This window comes from Ceratotherium simum, chromosome 3 (genome assembly GCF_057802395.1).
Source record: "Ceratotherium simum simum isolate JZ-2026a chromosome 3, ASM5780239v1, whole genome shotgun sequence".
NCBI classification, from domain to species: domain Eukaryota; kingdom Metazoa; phylum Chordata; class Mammalia; order Perissodactyla; family Rhinocerotidae; genus Ceratotherium; species Ceratotherium simum.
The window spans coordinates 11,084,394-11,106,010 of NC_141902.1; the positions used below are offsets into that span (position 1 = coordinate 11,084,394).

Sequence of the window (21,617 nt, forward strand, 5' to 3'; positions counted from 1 at the left end):
TACTCCTTGTTACATGAGAAAAAACAAATCCCTGTTTGAAAAACCACTGCTACTTGGATCTTCTGTTAAAGTAGAAAACATTCCTACCTGATATAGAAATAGATAAACTATAAGTGATAGAACAAAAGATCTGAAAGAAAAATTAAAACAGTTGACTTATTAAGGTATTAAAAATTATTTGTAAAGAAAAAGTTTTGTTTGCACAATAAAGTATTTAAAAATAAAAGTATTGAGCTTAAAGGGAAAATGTTTGATTAATTTTGTTGCCAACTACGAGCACAGTTGCCGTTTAATCTAGATTACCTTGATTCTAACACTAAGGACATTTATCCATTGTCTTTTGTTCAAGAGTCAGAACAAAATTTTAGTAACGAAAACACATTTTCAATAAAATTTTATATGTATATATGTAAATAACAATGAAACAGCACCAAGGGCCTCTGTAAAATGTCATCATACAGTTTCTGTGCAGGATGCTTCACCAATAAATGACACTCAATTTGTTTTAAAAGCATGTGATTACAGAAAACTGTCTAAATTGTTCATTAACATCTGGGTGGGATTTTCCAAAGATACTTCAGACACTCAAAACGATACAGTCTGTCTTCTGGACAGCAAGTGCAGGTGCACAGGTGAAGATGAGGCCCTTCACACGGTGTTGCAGCTGTGATGCAACCTGCACGTGAACTGGCGCTGCGCCTCCTCAGACGCAGGCTGCCTTCATCACCAGTATCTTCTATCCCTGAGAGACCAGCTACATCAAGACGGCTCATCAGCTAAATCGCGCTGGTCAAAATACCTAGTGAGAAAAGAATTTAATGTATGCTTAAAAATACTAATTGCAGCACTACTTGTAATAGCAAACGACCACAAACAACTCAAATGTCCACCAATAACGGGGCTGGTTGAACAAACTACAGGACATCTACACAGTGGAAGACTACGAGGCTTTCGTAAAAAAGGAGTGAGGAAAATACCGACACTGCTACAGTGTGATTTCCAGGATTTATGAAGTGAATGAAACAAGGTACACAACAGTATTTTAGTATGCTGCCTTTTGTGAGCATGTGTAGGAATGCATGTGTAGGATGCAGATATATTTATATATATTTACTTATACTTTTAAAAAGAAACAATGACTTTAAGGATAAACCAAAAATTAATAATAAAATAGATAACTACAGAAGGGAGAAAAGAGGCTAGAGAGGATAAAGGTAGATTCTAAAATGTTCCAAATGTACCTTGAATTATAATTTTAACTTGGGAACAATGTAAATATTTTATGTGATTATAAAACAAGCAAAAAAAGAAATCACTAATCAAACTCCACCAAATGAATCTTATGTATCAACTTGGTGGCATAACCACACAGAGGAAAATAATTTCAAGCGAACTTAAATATGATGTTCTGATACATGTCCCTAGTGAGATACAACAGAGACAAAAAGAACTACAAAGAATTCTTAAAGTGATTTCAATGGTTTTACTATCAGTAACATTATTAGTATTGCTTTTCTGAAACTATGATGTGCATATTGCAGGATAAAGCCAACAATTATGTTAATGTCATCAGAAACCCAAATTTTCAGCATACGAGAAAAGAAATATAACATTAAAGAAAACTCATGTAAACTTAAATTACAACTTAAATATCAATTTGAACACAATTTTATATTTCTCTTTCTAAAAAATACATACTTCCTAGCTCTGTTCACTGAAAAGGCCTAAATGCAATGACCAACCTAATAACAAGTAGCTTCCCTAATGTCCAAATTGTGGACTCTAAATACCATTTTCTACTTTAAGAGGAACGAGCACTCCTGGGAGAAAAGACTGATTCCAGAGCTGGAGCCAGGAATATCCCAAACACCGCTGGGTCATCTTGGTAGCCCAGAAAGCAGGAACGCTACAGAGACCACGAGGGTTATGTGACAGAAAGCACAGGACTCGGCCTGCAGGGCTCCCTCTGGCCAGAGATGGGACAATTTGAGCATCAAAAAGAATAACGACTACAATATCCCTTTACCTGAATGCAGTGACCAACTTTGTCACCACTAACAGAGGGTCAACTCGACACTGTGTGCCTCCTGATGTGACACCACAGCACCATGGAGTCTTGTCAAACAAACAAGAAACACTCTCTAACCAAGCCTCTAGATCTACCTTCCGGTTTACAGAAAACAACACGTTAAACACCACTATGAAGATATAGTTGTCAAAGCCAAAATGTGGGAAATTTTACAAGTCAAAGGACCCAGTTTCTTCAACAAATAAACGGCAAAGAAAAAAACCCAGGGGGTTAATGGAGAGACGTAAGAGACTTCAAACAAATGCAATGAGCCCATCTTACTTGGAGCCCGATTTGAGCAATTCAAGAGTGAAAAGACATTTGTGGGACAATTACGGAATATGAAACATGGATTGGACATCAGATGATACTGTGGAGTTATTATTAAATTTACTAGGTGTGATACCAGTATTGCAGTCATGTTTTTTTAACAAGTCCTTATCAGCTAGATACATTAAAACAGAAGAAATGACATGTCTGAGATTCGTTTAAAATACACTGACAAAAAAGATGGGATAAATGAAACATCCTGGTGAAGAGTTAACAATTGTTAAGCCTGGTGATGCATTGGTCTGGGGGGTTTATTCTACTACATTTGTATGTGTTTGAAAATCTCCATAATAAGAAGCTTAAAAAAATTATCCTTGGTAAAATAATGAAGGTGGCTAACATATAGCTATTGGATCCTGTCTGAATGGGATTCCACTCATTTGAGTAGGTATTTCTATGAATTAGCAGTTATGTCTTAAAGCTACCACCAACCAAAAGCAACAATAGAAAACATGAGACTTATAACAATATCCGGCACTTGTACTGAAGCTGCTACTGCAAACAGAGTCAAGGCCTATGTTACTTTTTTCAAATTTACTATAATCATCTATAAGTATTCCTAACTGAAGCCTGTAGTCTCAGAAACTTTTCTTTTTTTTTTTTAAGATTTTATTTATTTATTTATTTTTCCCCCCAAAGCCCCAGTACATAGTTGTATGTCATAGCTGCACATCCCTCTAGTTGCTCTATGTGGGACGCGGCCTCAGCATGGCCAGAGAAGCGGTGCGTCGATGTGCACCCGGGATCCGAACCCGGGCCACCAGAAGCGGAGCGCGCGCACTTAACTGCTAAGCCACGGGGCTGGCCCTCAGAAACTTTTCTACTCTAGAATTTTTTTCCATTTTTACCTAACTTTTTCAGGAAAAAAAAATGACCAATACACTTGGATATTTCTTCTCTCATAATTGCATAATATTATAAAATATCAGTGGACTAGCAGTCAGATGATATGTTTAAGTCTCTGGTTCCATTAAGTACTAGCTTACTGAACCTTAATTACTTAATCTTTCCGAAACTGTGTCCTCATCTGCAAAGGAAATAAGAATCCCGAGTCGTGGGACGGATTAGAGATACTGTATACGTAGTGCTCAGGGCAATGCTGTATCCTCTCATTTAATCCTACTACCTGCAGATGAGGTAGGTACTGACTTGGTGATCAGCATAGTAAAGAGCTTAGTCTGGAGTAAAGCTGCCTGGGTTTGGACCGTACCTCTGCCATTTACTAGCTTTGTGATGGCAGGAAAGTTCTTTAACCTCTCTCTGCCCAGTGTTAACTATCATCAGCAGCATAACTACTGTAGATCAAGAAACTACATGTTGAATGTGTGTGTATTCTGAAAAAGTGTCCTATTTGGGGGAGGGAAAAACGGACACAGGATTACTTACCTTCTCAATATTTAAATATAAATAAAGCTTTAAAAAGGTATTGGCACTGGAGTAAAAGCACTGACCAATGAACAAAAATATCAAGTCCAAAAAGAAACCTAAAAGCAATAGTTGTGTGTACACATATAAGTACATATACACACGTACTAACATGCAAGAATTGAGAATATGAAAAAGTTTTCAATTAAATCCAGGTGAATTTCAAGAAACGAAATCAAACACATACTGAATACAAATATGTCCCAACTGAAAATGAACACAGCACACAGGCAATTAAACAAAAATACAACCTCAATAAAATGAAACATGTTCTCCCCTCACTGGTAATCAAACAAATGCAAATAAAAATAATTTGTATCTTTTTATTATTAGAATGGAAATATTTATATCAACTGAAAATGCCCAGTGTTGAATAGAAGATGGGAACTCTCACTGACACGTTAGTGGGAACACAGAATGGTATGAGCTTTCTGGAAGGCAAACTGGCAAGAAATACCTCAGTTTTAACGTGCATGCATGCCCTTAACTTGTTTCTAGGAATTGACCCTTAGGAAGTAATAGAGCTGTAGGTGTAAGGATGTTCAGTGCAGCACTACTTATAGAAAAAAGCTAGAAACAAAGGGAACTGTGACACATATAATACTGTTTCCTCACCCCTCAATTTCCTCCACTGTAAAATGGACACAGTACTCTCTACCACCATTAATAATCCTATTATAAAGCAAGAAGCCAACGATTACTTACCTGCTCACCAAGCAAATTAATAAATTCAAAGCAGGAACCCTCTCATCATCTTTGCTGTCCTGAAAAAAAAAAACAAAGTAAGTTTAAAGTGTAGTCTCTTCTCCCCTAATATTTTTGAAATAAATTTCCTTTTAAGATGCAAAACATGAAAATTTTATTAGAGGATAGTAATAATCACAGGGAAATCTTAGAAAACCTCACAGAAAAAGGAGAAAACTGTAGAATTAATGATCCTTTGAGAAACACCTAAGATCATCTTTTAAAGAAAGGTCCCAAACAGGGAAAAGAAGCAAGAGCTGAGGGCTCTGAGGAGGATGACTTGGGGGAGAGATACTTCCTGGTTCCAAGTTCCAAGTAGAGCAGAAAAAGCCTATGTCCTAACTGGACAGTAATGAAAAAAAATATACAAATATTTTTTAAAGAACTTAAAATTGACAAGAGGTGAAATCGTGGCTTCCAGTGTAAGACATACCAGAAAATATTCCAGATCAGGGTTCTCAATTATTATGGAGGTTGTTCCTGAACTATATATTTTACAAAGGTCACTTTAAATATTTGTTAAAATAACAGCTCAAAGACACATGGGAAGTAGTCTTACAGAGTATGAAATTTATTTTTATACATTCTAAAGAATAGAATAATAAACCTATTGAGGAATGTTATAACAGATATTAATTCAAACTCAGGACACACTTCCATGATATTAGTGTATTCAATTCTTCTATGTGCCAAGCACTATATGGAACCAAGCTGAATAAAACATATTACCTGCCAATAGTACAGAAGATAAAATATCCATATTAGGTTTAATGAAAGGAAAAATGTGTCAAGTGCCACAGAAAAGACACAAAGTATACTGGGAAAACAGATGGAGAGGTTCTTTTTAGTTGTTAGGATGAGGGAAAGTATCATAGAAAGTGGTGACATAAGAGCTGGATTGTGAAAAGTAAATGGTACTCAGATGCAGATCGGAAGAGAGTGAAAAGGCACTTCTGGAGAGGGAATAAGATCTAGGAACAAAGCTGGGGAGTATTTAGTGGGTAGCAAGTATACTTGCTTGGAATACAGGCCAGTTAAGTTAGTTTGGGCCATATCATGGATGTTTAATGAAAATATTTTGGAGCAGTCAATGGAGAACAAGTATACATTTTATGGAGGAGAAAGAAGGGCTGAAAGAAAAAAAATCAGAAGTGGCTTAATCAGGCATCAAATTAATTTATATTGTAATGCTGTAGGCAGGAGTTAGAGGAAGGGTCTGATGGAGAAATTCAAAACAATTGAGCCAGACTGTTAGCTGGCCACTCGAGCTTCTTGTCTCCCCTTACTAATTAGCAAGTGAGGCTCATTTTTAGCTAGGCACACTGCCACCCAGCTAAAAGTAAACATCTCCTATAGTTCCTTATGGCCACCTGACTAAATTCTGGCCAACGAGCCATGTAGATGTGCTTGTGGAACCTCTGGGAAGTCTCTTTAGAGGGGATGACTTTCCTCTCTTCTTCTTTCCAGCTTCCCGTAGTGAAATATAACGGCCGAGCTCCAGCAGCCACCTGGGATTATGAGGTGAGCTTGAGGATGGAAGGCACATGTGGCCGAGCTCAAAGGCCTGGGTAGTGCCTACCTTCAGACCTCCTTTATCTGAGAAAAACACTGCCATTTTATTTAAGCTACTGTTATTTTGGGCCTTTCTATTATGTGGACAAATCGAATCCCAGCTAATAAAATATTACACAATTTCCTATTTCATTGGAATCCTTCTTTATCACCACATAAACTAGCGAGTGCTTTCAACTTGTAGTAAGCTGTAACTTACCACTAAGAGCCTCACTTCAGAGCACCTTCTTGCAAGCTGCCGAATCAGTGAATGAGCCTCAGGTAATAAAGGTTTTTCAAGACAAGCCAATAAAGCATAAAGCCATCTTCCCTAAATAGAATTTAAAAAAGTAGTAAGGAGGCAAATACTGCATCATAAGTTTACCTTATTTTAAAAAATGTCCAATGTTGTGTCTGGTAATTTGCTATGAATAAACTCATAGAACATTTAACTGTATTATGTTTAGATACAGACAACAAAGGGTCATCCAGAGAGCCAGGTGATTGCTTTTGTATCTCTGAACTATAGACACAGAACATTAGATGCTTCAAAATATCCTAACCCCCAAAGAGTTTGTTTCAGAGATTCTTACTACAGTTGAAATCCTAATTCAAAGGTAGAAAACTACATTAAGATGTGTATTAATCTTTGCAAAAATTAAGACACATTTTTTTTTCTTTGCCCTCTATAGACAGATATACAAACCATTTTATAACTTAATCCCCTGGGTCTACACACAGGAACTATACTCTAGATGAAATAATGTTGTGATACTTCTATAAATACCATGGCAAGCTACATTTATCCCATCCCCCCCGTTTTTTTTTTTTTTTTAATTTTTTATTTATTTTTCCCCCAAAGCACCACTAGATAGTTGTATGTCATAGTTTCACATCCTTCTAGTTGCTGTATGTGGGACACGGCCCCAGCACGGCCAGACAAGTGGTGCGTCGGTGTGCGCCCGGGATCTGAACCCGGGCCACCAGCAGCAGAGTGCTCACACCTAACCGCTAAGCCACGGGGCCAGCCCTCCCATCCCCTTTTAAAATGGGTTTTTCTTTTCAATTACAAAAGGAATATATACTCAATGCAGAAAAACTGAAGAATACAAAAAGCACAAAGGAAACAACAAACCTACAATCTCATCATCCAGATAAAATTTCTGCTAATTTTTATTTTTTAAAATTTATTTATTGTTTTTGTGAGGAAGATCAGCCCTGAGCTAACATCCATGCTAATCCTCCCCTTTTTGCTGAGGAAGAGCGGCTCTGAGCTAACATCTATTGTCAATTCTCCTCTTTTTTTTTTTTTCTCCCCAAAGCCCCAGTAGATAGTTGTGTGTCATAGTTGCACATCCTTCTAGTTGCTGTATGTGGGACGCAGCCTCAGCATGGCCAGAGAAGCGGTGCGTTGGTGCACGCCCGGGATCGGAACCCGGGCTGCCAGTAGTGGAGCGCGCGCACTTAACCGCTAAGCCACGGGGCCGGCTCTCTGCTAATTTTTAAAATGTTCATCTTTTTCCTATGTATATGTAGGAACTTTAAAAAAACACAGTTCCATCACTGTAATAACATTAATAACGTAGCCATCTTTTTCACTTGCAATACATAATAAACATTTCCTGAGTGGTTAAACGGGATTAACAAGAGAATATTATTAGTCTCAACATGGCACTAATATACTCTTTAACCAAGCACTTATCATACTTTCCTGTCACTGCTAATTTATTCTTTCTTTCCCCAAACTCGGTGAGAGTGTAATGATAGATATTATACCCTTAGAACTTAGTCTAGAGTTGGAACATAATAGGAGCTTAATTAAAATATTTGTGAAATGAGTATTCCATGGATGCACCATAATTTACTTAACCGATTTCCTATTGTTAAGCACTTCGGATGTTTGTTACTGTTATACAAAAAAATACTGTGATAAATATCTTTGAACGTAAGTTTTAGAGCATCTCTGATTGATTTCTTGGGCTAAATTCCTAGAAATGAAATGGTGGTGTCAAAAGGTACATATGTTCATAAAAGTTTCTGAGATACAATCACTAACTTGCACCCTGGAAAGGCTATAACAAATTATATTTCCACCAGCAGTGTATATGACTGAGTTTATGCTGAGCAACACATCACTGTGGGGAAACCTGAAAAATATCAGAACAAAGTTTAAATAGCAATTTATGCAACACTAAGCTATCTCCTCAAGCAACCCCAAATCAATATGACTTCTTCTTAAAAAGATTCACATCCAGGTTTCTTTTACAAACAGTGAGCAGAATTCTCTTCTACATTAAAAAAGCTATTAGACATTTCAACTTGACTCAAATTTTCAGGGACACATTTACTACAGAAAACTGGCTTTCAGGTATTCAAATGGCCTCTACACTTAGAAGGAGCTGATTGTCTAAGATGTATCTATACTGAAAGGGTCCTTTTCTCAAAGTCAGCGGGCAACTGTGACAATATGCTAAAAACTAAAAGCAAAACACAAAACTGAACAGCTGAAAACCTTCCTTAATAGCTTCACACTTGGATGATAAAATAAGGCTGTATTTCTCAAAAAAATATTAGACAAGTAATCCTAACTACACAAATAAAAAAAAGTTCCTTTTTCCTTCTGCTGGTTTATGATAAGCAAACTTCCTGTGACACAGGTTTTACTCTAAACACTGATATTCTCAATATTAGAATTCTGATGGTATGGTTATTTGGATACAGGAATTAAACACTGTTGATTTAAGATACAGAATACTCAGAATAAGACTCAAAGGATTAATCAGGTTAAAATTGAGCACATCAGTTGTCAGTGGTTCAGGAATACTTTAATGATTCCTCTAGCAAATACCACTACTGTCTGGTAATATGTTTCCACTAATTAGCAGGAAAAGTCAAACTTATCACCTTGTTGAGTAGGTAATCTTTAGAAGTTAAAAAAAATAATCCAAAGAAAAAATGAAGATTAAAAAAAGAGAAGGAAAACAGGTCAGCTAAACAATACTGATAGGGGCCGGCCCCGTGGCTTAGCAGTTAAGTGTGTGCGCTCCGATGCAGGCTGCCCGGGTTCGGATCCCGGGCGCGCACAGACGCACTGCTTCTCTGGCCATGCTGAGGCCGCGTCCCACATACAGCAACTAGAAGAATGTGCAACTATGACATACAACTATCGCCTGGGGCTTTAGGGGAAAAAAAAAAAAAAAAAAAAAAATAATACTGATAAAAGGTCACTATCAAACAGAAAGAACCAACTTAGAATTTAAAGTTCAATATCTAGATTCCAATGAATAAACAGCCTAAGAATATGAACAAAGCTGTCTACTGAAGGTGTAGCTAATACATGGGAATATAATACCAATGCATGGGAAAAATACTGTTTCACTGACACCAAAAGAAATGTAAATTACATTTACTTTGAAGTACTACTATAAATTCATTAAATGTGAAAAACAAACACAAATTATAAAATGTTAGATTGAACCATAAGGAATTGCTGATAATCAAATGTTTTTAACCTACAAAAAAGGCAATTTCACATGGTTCAACTTATAGGGTTGCAGGGAAGAGAAATATTAAGAATCCCTTGCTGATGGCATTATAAACTGGTTCATTTCTTCTGGGAAGCAATCTGGCAGAATGTAACAAAGGCTTATAGAACCTCGATCCAATAATTCTATTCTAGAAATATCCTGAGAAATGAATAAAAAAAGAAATTAGCATAAATGTTTATAATTTAGTCATGATTGTAAAATATAAGGAAGAACTCAAATGGTCAATAATGAGAGAATCAAAGTAAAATGTGAGACATTAAGACAATGGCAATTCTGTAAATTACATTGATATAGAAATATATATACGAAACATGAGCTAAAAAAACCAGAATATATACACTAATTACAACTATGTAAAAGACACGCATGACCACTGAATCAGAAACAGTGATCTTAAACATACATTTTTTCCCCTTAAAAAGTACGTTATAGGGGCCGGCCGTGTGGCGCAAGCGGTTAAGCGCGCGCTCTGCTGCGGCGGCCCAGGGTTCGCTGGTTCGGATCCAGGCGCGCACCCATGCACCACTTAGCAAGCCATGCTGTGGCAGCGTCCCATACAAAGTGGAGGAAGATGGGCATGGATGTTAGCTCAGGGCTGGTCTTCCTCACAAAAAAAAAAAAAAAAGTACGTTATATAGCAGAGATTTAAGAATGAAAATATAAAAATCAAAAATGAAAATCTAGTGATATAGAATAGGGTCATTATACATATGGAAGAAACTTAGCCACTTGGCTGCATGGCAGGCTGGGGAACTTACACACTATACTGCAGTGTGGGTGTGTCTGTCTCTCCCAGCACATGTAAGCTTCTGAGGGCAAAGGTTATATTGTATGTTTTGACAGGGAGCATTGGAGCCTCAGATACACTCTCACTAATATCCTCAATTGTGAAAAATATTTGTCTCTAAAAATTAAATCTAACTTCATGGGGCTGGCCCCAAGGCCGAGTGGTTAAAGTTCCATGTGCTCTGCTTCAGTGGCCTGTGTTTGTGGGTTCAGATCCCGGGCATGGACCTACTCTGCTCATCAGCCATGCTGTGGAGGCATCCCACATACAAAATAGAGGAAGATGGGCACAGATGTTAGCTCAGGGCTAATCTTCCTTAAGGAAAAAAAAAAAAAAAGAGGAAGACTGCTAATGGATGTTAGCTCAGGGTAAATCTTCCTCACCAAACGAAAAAAAGAAATCTAACTTCAAAGGATGATAAAACCTCTTCTTATAGAATTAGGCAGATAATTCATTTATATAAAGCCCAACAAATTTACCCAATTTTGGAGATGAAAATGAGCTATGAATATACAGCAATAAAACAGACAGGCAGTACAGCACAGCTGTTAAGAGTAGAGCCAGACTGCCCGGGCCTGAGTCTCAGTTCTGCCCGTTATGACCTGTGTGACCCTCAGCAAGTCCCTGATCCCTGTTTGCTCCAGTCTCCTTATTCGTAAAGAGGAAATAACAGCTCATAGCTTATTGGAGGATTCGAGGAGTTATTACCTACAAAGTCCTTAGAACAATGCCTGGTACACAGTGCATACCATTATTGTTGGTATTTCTGATATTCTTTCGTGGACTGGATTTCAAGGCCATTTTAGAAAATGCATTTCAAACTTCTTTAAGCCAGTGCTACAAAATGGGGTCTGCAGACTGGTTGCCAGTCTGTGACCTGTTTATTACTGGTCTGCCACGATAAGCAGCTTCTCCCAGGATATAAATCAACTCTTTAGTTGACTTTTTTTTCCACAGCAAGACTTTCTCAATGAAGCTAGTATGTTGATTTACATTCTAGTGTAAGCTCCTTATTTCACAACAACAAGCACTGTTTGCATTATATATAGTTATACATATACGTATAATACACACACACATATAGAAATACTGTAGAGTCATAGCTCACACATAAGATAAGCATATATAATTTTGTTTGCATTATGAAAACAAAAAGATGCAATACTACCAATTCTGGAGTAAAGTCTCTTTCTCCAAACCAATTACTCAGATACTCCAAGACACTAGTTACTGTTGCCTAAAAAAAGCAGGAAGGAGATGGAAGAATTGTATTAGTAATAAAAAATTGACAAGTTCAACATGAGTTTCATTAAGTTTAGTTAGAAAGCAACTCTGATATTTAAAATGGCCCCATTCTTTAGACTTCCAGAGAAAACTGTGAATCTAGTAATTTGATTAGATGGCTCACTCAGTGAGAAGAGGCTTTTTAGACAAATATTCTTATACATTTTCAAGTATAATACCTTGGTTTCAATTCCAGGATTTAGTTTGTAACCACAAATTTAGTTTGTAACTATTTGAAAAATTTCATGTGCTCTTAAAAAAAATCGTTGCATAAATATCTTCAGATAATTTTCATTTAATCAAAGTACAAATCTAAAAAGGTAAAGAAAGATCTGCTGTAAAAATATTACAGATAGAATTTATCAAACTGTTGAAAATATTCTCTGGCTCATTAAACAGAGTTAGACACTTACAAAAATCACTCTCATCGAATTTAGTATGACTATTACAGTATCTTCACACAAATGATCCAGTAAGCGACACTGTCAGCCAGTATATGATATACAACAGCGTATACCCTTAAATAAATTGATCTTTCAAGGGTCCCCAATGCTATGTGAAGGCGAAACAATCAAAGTTTTCATTTGCTCTTTAAATGGGTCACAGAGTTCCTAGTCTTAAAGACTGAAGAATCAAAGTCCGTATTTCTCCCATTTTGACCCAAGAAATTAGGTATTTCATTCTTAATGGAATGTGTAGGACATCTGGAACTAGAGATAGCAATCTAATCTTATTTACCTCAAACCCCAGAACCTAAGACTTATAACTGAAATGTACACAACTGAATAGTTCAGCACCACGACTAAGAGCATGAGTTCTGGAATTAGATTACCCTGGACTGAATCCCCTTGCTGCCATTAAAACTTGCAGGAAAACCACCTACAAGTTACTTAACTTCCAATTTTGTTTCCTCATCTATAAAAAACGGATATTAATAACTCCCCATATAAAGTTGTAGTAAGGATTGAATAAGAACTGTTAAAGGGTTTAGGACAGGGTCTTGCATACTGTAGTATTCAGTAAATGTTTCAAATACCTTCTCACACACTGCAACCAAAAGAATGCATACATATATATATATCCTTATTAGATGGATTTTACCTGATTCATTCTGCTTACAATACTAAGCAAAGGAGGAAAACCAATCTGAAAGAAAAATGAGACTGAAATTTACTAAATGATATTATAAGGGGGGCTTCATTATTTTTTCAAACTGGTGAATTTCTCACCACACTGTTATTTAAAAACAAAGAACGGATAAAAGAAAATTCCTTCATTGCCCATTACCTTAAAATATTCCATCAACTATTATGCTGGTAATGCCCAACAAAATAATGTCTTGAAATCTGAATATGTAAATTTAAAAATAAAGAATAATTTTAGTAACGAAAGTGTTAAAGTATGACATTTAAAAAAATGATACTATACTATTGATACTATGACATTCACATGTCAACTTTTTCAAAATCTTCAGCTAAAGCCAACATTTTCAGGAATTAAGGGCCCTTGAATTAGAATGAGTTTTTTCAAACCTAATCTGATACAATTAAAAAAACTACTTGGAGTTTAATGCTGAGAGCCTTGATTATGAAAACAACACCAACTTGAGAGAAACTTAAGAGGATATGCATTAAACTCTTGCATCCTTAAATGATTCTTTCACACGGTGTATTTTACTTGTATATATTTTGTAAAAACAATCTACATAAATAAATTTTAATTCTTTGTCAAGTTGAAACACATTTTGAAGTGTAATATACATTAGGGATATTATCCAAAAGAACAACAGGTTGCATAAGAAACTGCTGAATTAGCTCCTTAGAGATCTGAATCTGTTTACACTCTCACCACCATGTGCAAGAGGGCCTGTTTTCCCAGCTCTGTCAACACAGTTTATCAAAGTTTCTCAGCCAACATTACCTGAAAGATTGCAGCTCAGTGGAGTTATGAGTTACATTTCTACTACAAGTGAGTTTGGGCATCTTCTCACATAAGAACAATCCACATTTTCTTTCTGTGAGATGGCTATTTATATCCTTTGCTTGCTGTTTCTATTGGGTTCTTGGTCTTTTTAGTGATTTTCAGAACTTTTATATTTTTGGGATAACTTCATTTTAAATGGGAAAACCACATAGCAAACAATACATGTCTACTGAAGGGAACAGATAACACGGCGCAGGGAGGCAGCAGTAACGCAGACGTATGCAGTGGGGCCACAGGAACACCTGCAAAGTTGAGGGCAGGTGAATCCTCAAGGACAAGCAGCAGCTGGCCAGATAATTTATGATGAAAATAAAGCCATGTGAAATTGAAAGATACCCTCAACATTCCATCTCCAGAATAGGCAGTTTACTAAGCATTTTAAGCACTTAACTGTATCAGATACTTTCCTTTCTTTCCTTAATTACTCATAACTCACTGTTAGACCCATGCCTAATCATTAAAAAAAACCCCTGAATCCTATCTAACTCACAAAATTATCACACAGCTATAACATAAGAGATACGAAGCCAACTTAAAAAAAGTCACAGTACATTATTTTAGAAACTGGGCTGCCAATTTTTAAAGAGCCAAGAAACGAAGTCAGGGGTTGGCAAACATTTTCTGTAAAAAGTCTGACAGTAAATATTTTAGGCTTTTTTCTAATATTTAGTCTCAGTCATATAGTATTTGTTTTTTTTTACAACCCTTTAAAAACACAAAAACGTACAAAAATAGACTGCAGACTGGATTTGGCCAAGACTGTAGTTTGCTGAGTCTTTATACTAAATGATGCACCAAAATTAGAACCCTTTCTGATCTGTGTATCCACATGTCACCTACTTGTACATAATCGATTCCAGGACTTTCACTTGTAGCTGGTCCAACAGCCCCTTCAGCACATAACCTTTCACCCAGACAAAATTTTTTCCAGCCTTCTTCATCTTCAGATTTTGGCTAAAAGAAAAAAATGAATTTACTTATTTCTATGTATTTTTTAAATACTGAACAGTGAAAAAAGAAGCGAGGATTTCTCCATATTCACACTACCTCAACACAAAGATATGGTGCCTGTTATGGGCTGAATTGTGTCCCCCCAAAATTCATGTGTCAAAGCCCTAACCTCTAGTACCTTAGAATGTGACCGTATTTGGAGAAAAGGCCTTTTTAGAGGAGATTAAGTTAAAATGATGATCTTAGGATGGGCCCTAATCCAATCTGACAGGTGTCCTTATAGGAAGAGGAAATTTGGACACACAGAGACACCAGGGATGCACGTGCACATATGAAAGACCACGTGAGGACACAGTGAGAAGACGGCCATCTGGAAGCCAGAGAGAGAGGCCTCGAAAGAAACCAAGCCTACTGACACCTTGATCTGAGGCTTCTAGCCTACGGAACTGTGAGAAAATAAATTAGCTTGTTAGGCCACCCCACCTGTGGTGTTTTGTTAGGACAGCCCTAGCAAACTAACACAGTGCCCAAGGGTCACACCATACGTGGGATGTAGACAGTTTGGATCACACTTTAATGGACACTGACAAGCAAGGGTGTGTTCAAAAGAGGGTGATGTAGATGGAAGCGGGTATGGAACAAAAACGCACTAAGAATGCCTACAACGAAGGACCTTTATCCCAGGGAAGCAGACGTGGTTACATACGTCACTTACTTGAAGGGCTGGATAAAGAAGATATGGTGTATATACACAACGGAATACCACTCAGCCATAAGAAACGAAGAAATCCAGCCATTTGTGACAACATGGATGGACACTGAAGGTATTACGCGAAGTGAAATAAGTCAGAGGGAGAAGGTCAAATACCTATGATCTCACTCATTAAGTAGTCAGGGAGATCAACAAACAACAACAAACAAACACAGAGACAGAGATTGGATTGGTGGTTACCAGAGGGGAAGGGGGGAGGAGGAGGGCAAAAGGGATGATTAGGCACCTGTGTGTGGTGATGGATTATAATTAGTATTTGGGTGGTGAACATGATGTAATCCATGCAGAAATAGAAGTATAATGATGTACACCTGAAATTTATACAATGTTATAAACCAATGTTACTGCAATAAACAAAAAAATAAATAAATAAATGAAGGGCTGTCCAGACAAAGAAGGAATAGATTTATTCTACATTGCCAGGTGGAAAAAGCAGGACCAGAGGGGAGAAGCATTCACCTTAATATAACTACCTTAACCAAACAATTTTTACCTGTACACAACACCTTGCACTTTACTTTGCACAGGTGCAGTTTTTCCCCCTGATGATAAATAGCTTTCCTTAGATCCTCAGGACAAATAGGAGACCCCCAAAAAGTTAACACCTATTGCCCTGGAACAATGTATCCACCTTTCCCCATTATTCCCTTATGTCACAGACTGTTTCTGCTTCAAGTGGCACTGAATACCCTGATTATTAAATATAGCAAGTGCTTGATAAATGACTGAATAAATCACTAAATGAACGTTTATGTTCACATAGTTGCCATCAAAGCATGCTTTAAAAATTTTTCATTTTATTATTTACATAATGTTTAGATTCGCCATGTGAACATATAATATTGCTACATAATTTCCAGTTTTGAAGGACAATTTATTGATTCATGTTAGATCATTTCCATTTTTTATAAAATTATATTGTCATAATGTTATCGATATGGCTTCTTCTTAAATTAGTAAGCATGTACCCAAAAATCCTTACGCTGAGCAATAAAAAAAGATATCTACCTACCTACCTGCCCCTGCCGAAAGGCTTTTGCTCTTAGTGCCATCAAGCGGATTCTGACTCCTAGTGACCCTGTGGACAGCGGAGTGGATCCCTGCCCGGTCTTTGTGTGCCATCGTCTCACCTTCTGGCGCTCTATGAGACAATGATGCGCTGCTATTCATAGGGTTTTCATGGCCAATCTTTTGGAAGTGAGTTGCCAGGTCCTTCCTCCCAGTCTGTCTTAGTCTGGAAGCTCCACTGAAACCTGTCCACTGTGAGTGACCCTGCTGGTATTTGAAATCCCAGTGGCATAGCTTTCAGCATCACAGCAACACACAGCCACCACAACAACTGACAGATGGGTGGTGTGGGTCCCTCAATGCGAAACAAACCTGGGCTGAGGTGGTGGGAGCGAATCTTAACCACTGACCTCCAAGGCTGGCTGTGAAAGGCTTTAGAGTCAGACAAACTTCGGTTTGAATCTCAGCTACACCTTCTATGAGTTAAACGATCTTGGGCAAGTGCTGTTAGTTCCTTTCATCCTTTTCCTAGAGCAGAGCTTCCATCTGGTATGAAGAAGCATGGAGAGGCCATATACTGAATCTCTCAGCTTTCAGCTGGTAGGCTTAGACTATATGAACAGCCTCCTCCATTATCCCAACGTGCTACCATGTATAAGACGTTAGGAAGCACTGCCTAGAGGATGCTTCTAAAATCTGAAATCTATGAACCACCTGAAACTTTGAGTAAAACTGTGTGCATAGATGCATTTTTTTCCTCTGAAGATAAATAGCTTTCATTTGATTCTCAGGATGAATATGAGACTCCCTAAAAGGTTAAAAGTATTGTCCCGGAACAATGTATTTATCTCTTCCCCAACTCTCTTTTTTTATTCAGTAGTCCAGATAGAAAATATCTACTGAAGAGCTTAAAATTATATCCAACGTGATAAAACATGGGAAATACTACTTTCCGGCGTGTGTGACAGGCACTGTTACTGGTATTGGCGCCACTTCCTCATCAGGAAAATCCAATAAGCTTTTATTCAATCTTTTTGTAAATATGAAAATGTATTTATTTCCTAAAAAGCAAATGTCTAGAAGAACCCTTAGAAACTTGTAGAGGCCTAACAATTACCCATCCAAAGTCTCTCAAGATGCTGTGGATTAAAACTGTCATGAAAATAACTTGCATTGTTGTATACTGACTCTATACTTTTCAGGCTACTAATATAATGGAATTGCTACTATTAATGGTAGATGGGAGAGAATGAAAATAACATGGACTAAGAAAGTGAATCTTTAAAAGACTGGAAGTACATATGGCCTATTTCAAATAGGTACACACTGGACAACTTAAACAGAGAAACTTACATACCATGGTCACGTTACTATCCAACTGCTGCGATTTCCAGTGACTTCTATGTCTGTTCACACTCTAGAGGAAGAAAACTCAGACAAGTGATCTTCAGAGAAGGGATAACTGAAAATAAATCAATTTCTATACAACATTCTAACAACCCTAAAACTTGGAAAATATGTTTCAAACTGTGTTATGTCTAATATTACGATAATAATTTGGTAATTCATCCATAAATATTATCTTTATACTTCAGAATCAGGAATCTTATTTTTCCAACTATAGTCTAAGAACAGAAATAAATCTGAAGGAGGGAGGGAGGAGTTTAATTTGATTAAATGATTAAAGTACACTTACCTGTCGAACAGTTGAAAACTGTGCCACTTGTTGCTGTTGCCACTGAAGTGTGGGGGAATATCCTTCAGGAGCAGGCTGGCATCCTGACAGCTAGAGATCAGTTCACAAACATTAGAATCAATGTTAGTGGTATAACTAGAATCTCATGCCTCTACAGAGTAAAAGCAGAACCAAGAAGGAGAGTCAATAATAAGGGAAATGATTAAAATTATATAATAAAGATAGTGTACTTTTTGCAGATGCAAAAAAGTAGGCATTTCACTTTACTATTTATGTCTGAGTTTAAAACATTAGGAAAAGATCCTTATATAGTCACTTTAATAAGAGCAATCTCGAATGGTTTATAGTTGGAGTTCCTAAGAAACCTAAATGATCTGAACCCTGAAGATACAATCTAGGCCTATCCTTCTATAATAGCAAAACAGTTTGAAACAAAAAGAGAAATAAAGAATTTTGGTATGGGCAGAATGTAGACAAATAATTTAAGACACTTGACTTTACAAGGGCTACTTATGTTTCCTAAAACAGCACACAGTTCACAACTGATCACATTTTGCCTTCAAATAAAACTTACTGTGGTCACTTTTTAAAAGCTAGGTATATAAGACATCATCTTTCACCATCTAAAAACTTCCGAAAGGAATTATATGACATATTACGGTGTCTCAATTAAAATTTCGCGATTATAAACATCAGATTTCGAACATAAAAGGAAAAGGACTTATCACAATTTAAAAACCGCAGCTCTCCTCTGACCTTAGGTTACATAGCACCTTCTCAGAGACCTTCTGTGATTGCTCTATGTAAAGTAGTTCTCCCTGTTATTTATTAGTCATTATATATGTTAATCTTCTTCATAGTAATAGTCACAAACGTGTAATTAGTTAGTTTGTTTATTTGTTTACTCTGTCTTCCTCAGGAGAATGTAAACTCTACAAGAGTAAGGACTTTTCCTGTCTCATCCTCTGTTGTATTCCCAGTGCCTGGCACAACCTAGATGCTTAATAAAAATGTGCTGGATAAATAAAAGAATGAAAACGTTCACAGTGTGCAAGTAGCTGGAAAAGTGTAAAATATTTGGGTTTCCAAAAAGAAAACCTAGTCAAATTTAGAACATGCAAACTACACTAAATAAAACACCGGTCCAATAATTATGAAGAACTGGAAAAAGGTTCCTTAAAAACAAAGGATAGCGTAAGTAACCTATTTAAAGACTCCTTTAGGATTGGATCATGTCCCTCAAGAATGAGCAAATCTCCAAGAATGCCAGGGTTACTGAAAGCCTCTTCGGAGGCAGTAAATGCCAACCATCCTTCTGAGGGAAAAAGTACAAGCAAATGTCTAACCTTGCAGGGTGCAGTCAAATCTTATCTACTTCATAATTGATACTGTCAGATATTATAGAAAGAGCCTTGGTCTTTTAATTTGTGGGGGTAAAAATACCCCCTGACAGGTAATAAAACTCACAGAAACATTCACACTTTGCTTCCTCTTCAACTTCTTTGGGTCAATTTGAGCTACCACAACATCTGGACACCGCGCTGCTTCGATCCTACAAATAAATGATAAATGCAAGAAACGTGATTACTATCGTGCTTTGTTCATGTGTAGTAAAACGCGTGATGCATTTCTACAGTTCATTACGAAATCAGAAGAAAAGTTCAGAACCGCAGTTGAGGTACTAAACAACACATTTCTGAAATTATCTGGGTTGAAACCAAGGAAATCTAAGAGCACACATCTTGACACAGGTAATCAGGTTTTACAGAATTAAGTTCATAGAAACGCGCCCACGGCAAGATGCAATCAGGGGATCTTGATCCGACCCCAACAGGCGGGAGACGAGGGCCGGCCACAGAGGCGGGGCTTTATCACACACTGGGGTCGAGCGGGGCACCGCGGGCAGGGGGACGACCAGCCCAACCGCTCGGGGCCGAATCACTCACTGGACCCGCCTCAAGTACTCCTGAGGCGTCCTCGGGGGTACGGAGGGATCGAAGCCTTCTGTCAGGTCACAGGGCTCCACTGGCAACAGCCGGGGCATCAACTCTTCTACTGCCGACTCCGCTGGTACCCACGCCATTGCTTTCAATCCAGCCAGTCCCACCCAGCGCATGCGCCAAGTCTAGGTTACAGCGCAGGCGCACAAGTACGCACCTTTGGCGCGGAGTTGAGCGAGAGGCCGGACGTAGGGGGCGTAATTGCGCGTAAGCAAACATGCTGATTGTCTCGAGGTTAAGGCTCCGGTGGTGTAATGGAGACCGCGAATTTAGGTCCTGGCAGAAGGGGTTCTGAAGTGCGCCTGCGTGGTATCCTCCGTTCTCTCTTCTAAGGTGCGGGTGAAGACTGCGGATTACCAACCTTTATGGGTCCGTAGTAGTGAGGGGTCCTTAAATGTTTTTTGAATTAATGAGCGATATTACTGTAATGATCATTTATTGAGCTCTCAAGTTTTAAGCCCCCGGTAGACAGGTCACATACATTTCGTAGTGTAATGTTACTGCCACCTTTTGAAGTAGGTGGTATTACCCCGGTTTTGTAGGGGAAGAAAGCGACCGAAAGGGGGTAAGTCCTACAACTGTGACTTTCTCCCAAAGGGGCGGAGCCACTTCCACCGGATTCATCTGACGCCAAATGAATGAAAAATTAATTTTCCAGAGGAATTTCTTGTGCTTGGTTATTTCAAAGATCGCTTTATCTTTATCATTTCAGGTTTATCTGAAATGAATGTTACTCCTAGAGTAGCCGCCACTTTTTTCTTTTTTCAGAAAGGTCTCTTTGCTTAAATATAAATAGTGCAAAGGATAAAGCTAATGCCAACACCCGGGAGTTAGCATTATTAACCTTAGGGCGAATCTTGTGAGGTGGGTACTATTATCTCCGCTTGACAGGTGAGGAAACAGGGCAGAAATGGAGTAAGTAGCTTGTGCTGGGTCATAAATTGCAAGAAACAATGCAAGTGTTATTTCTCATTCTTTCTAAACAAACTCTGAGTGAATGCAATTGACTTTTATTTTCTAAGGTTTATGTTTATTTTTAAGGTCTTTTCTTTTTTTGAAGCACTGCCTTCAGCTTGCAAGCAATTGATTTCGAAACCAGAATGTCACTTTCTTGGTTGAAGATAAAGGGAGGACAGTCCTTAGGTTAAGAGCTGAACAATTAGTGCTCATGAACGGTAACTAAGCAACTGGGAGACTTGGAGAGACACTGCCTGGCTGCAGTCAAACTGGGAAGTTACTTGGTTATAAATTTTACTGATTTTGGAAGAAACAGACTTAAAGAGAAGAAATATGGGAAGATACTCTCGTCCCCAAACTTTTTGGTTATAATCAAGAACAAATTAGAAAAGGTAAGCAGAGACTTCAGTTCTGGATTTCCTTACAAATATATATATATATTTTTTTCCTTATTAGCAATTTCTCCCCATTTTTCTGGAGAAAAGAACAGGTGATTACCTAGTAGACCAACCA

General features: G+C 37.7%; 1 protein-coding gene across 2 annotated transcripts; it reads right to left on the reverse strand.

Annotated features, from left to right (window-relative positions):
- Positions 1 to 377: 377 nt before the first annotated feature.
- GEMIN2 (gem nuclear organelle associated protein 2) lies at positions 378 to 20,271 on the reverse strand. 2 transcript variants are annotated; one of them, XM_004436379.3, is made up of 10 exons: positions 20,094 to 20,271; positions 19,615 to 19,699; positions 18,148 to 18,237; positions 17,809 to 17,868; positions 14,561 to 14,674; positions 12,839 to 12,883; positions 11,622 to 11,690; positions 6,339 to 6,449; positions 4,529 to 4,587; positions 378 to 799 (listed from the first exon to the last, which is right to left on the reverse strand). In XM_004436379.3, the coding sequence occupies exons 1-10, from the start codon at positions 20,261 to 20,263 to the stop codon at positions 760 to 762; spliced, it is 843 nt and encodes a 280-aa protein (XP_004436436.1). In that variant the 5' UTR covers positions 20,264 to 20,271; the 3' UTR covers positions 378 to 759. The 2 variants fall into 2 exon arrangements, with proteins under 2 accessions (XP_004436436.1, XP_087278442.1); XM_087422316.1 differs by lacking the exon at positions 6,339 to 6,449.
- Positions 20,272 to 21,617: the final 1,346 nt, after the last annotated feature.

What these genes read in the sequence shown, in the direction of transcription:
- GEMIN2 (XM_004436379.3), bottom strand. Translation starts at nt 20,263, where the DNA reads ATGCGCTGGGTGGGACTGGCTGGATTGAAAGCAATGGCGTGGGTACCA. An exon ending in TGGATAGTAACGTGACCATG is followed by an intron (nt 14,675 to 17,808) that starts GTATGTAAGTTT and finishes TTTTTCTTTTAG; the next exon opens with CCAAAATCTGAAGATGAAGA. An exon ending in CTGGAATCGATTATGTACAA is followed by an intron (nt 12,884 to 14,560) that starts GTAGGTGACATG and finishes TTTTTCTTTCAG; the next exon opens with ATTGGTTTTCCTCCTTTGCT.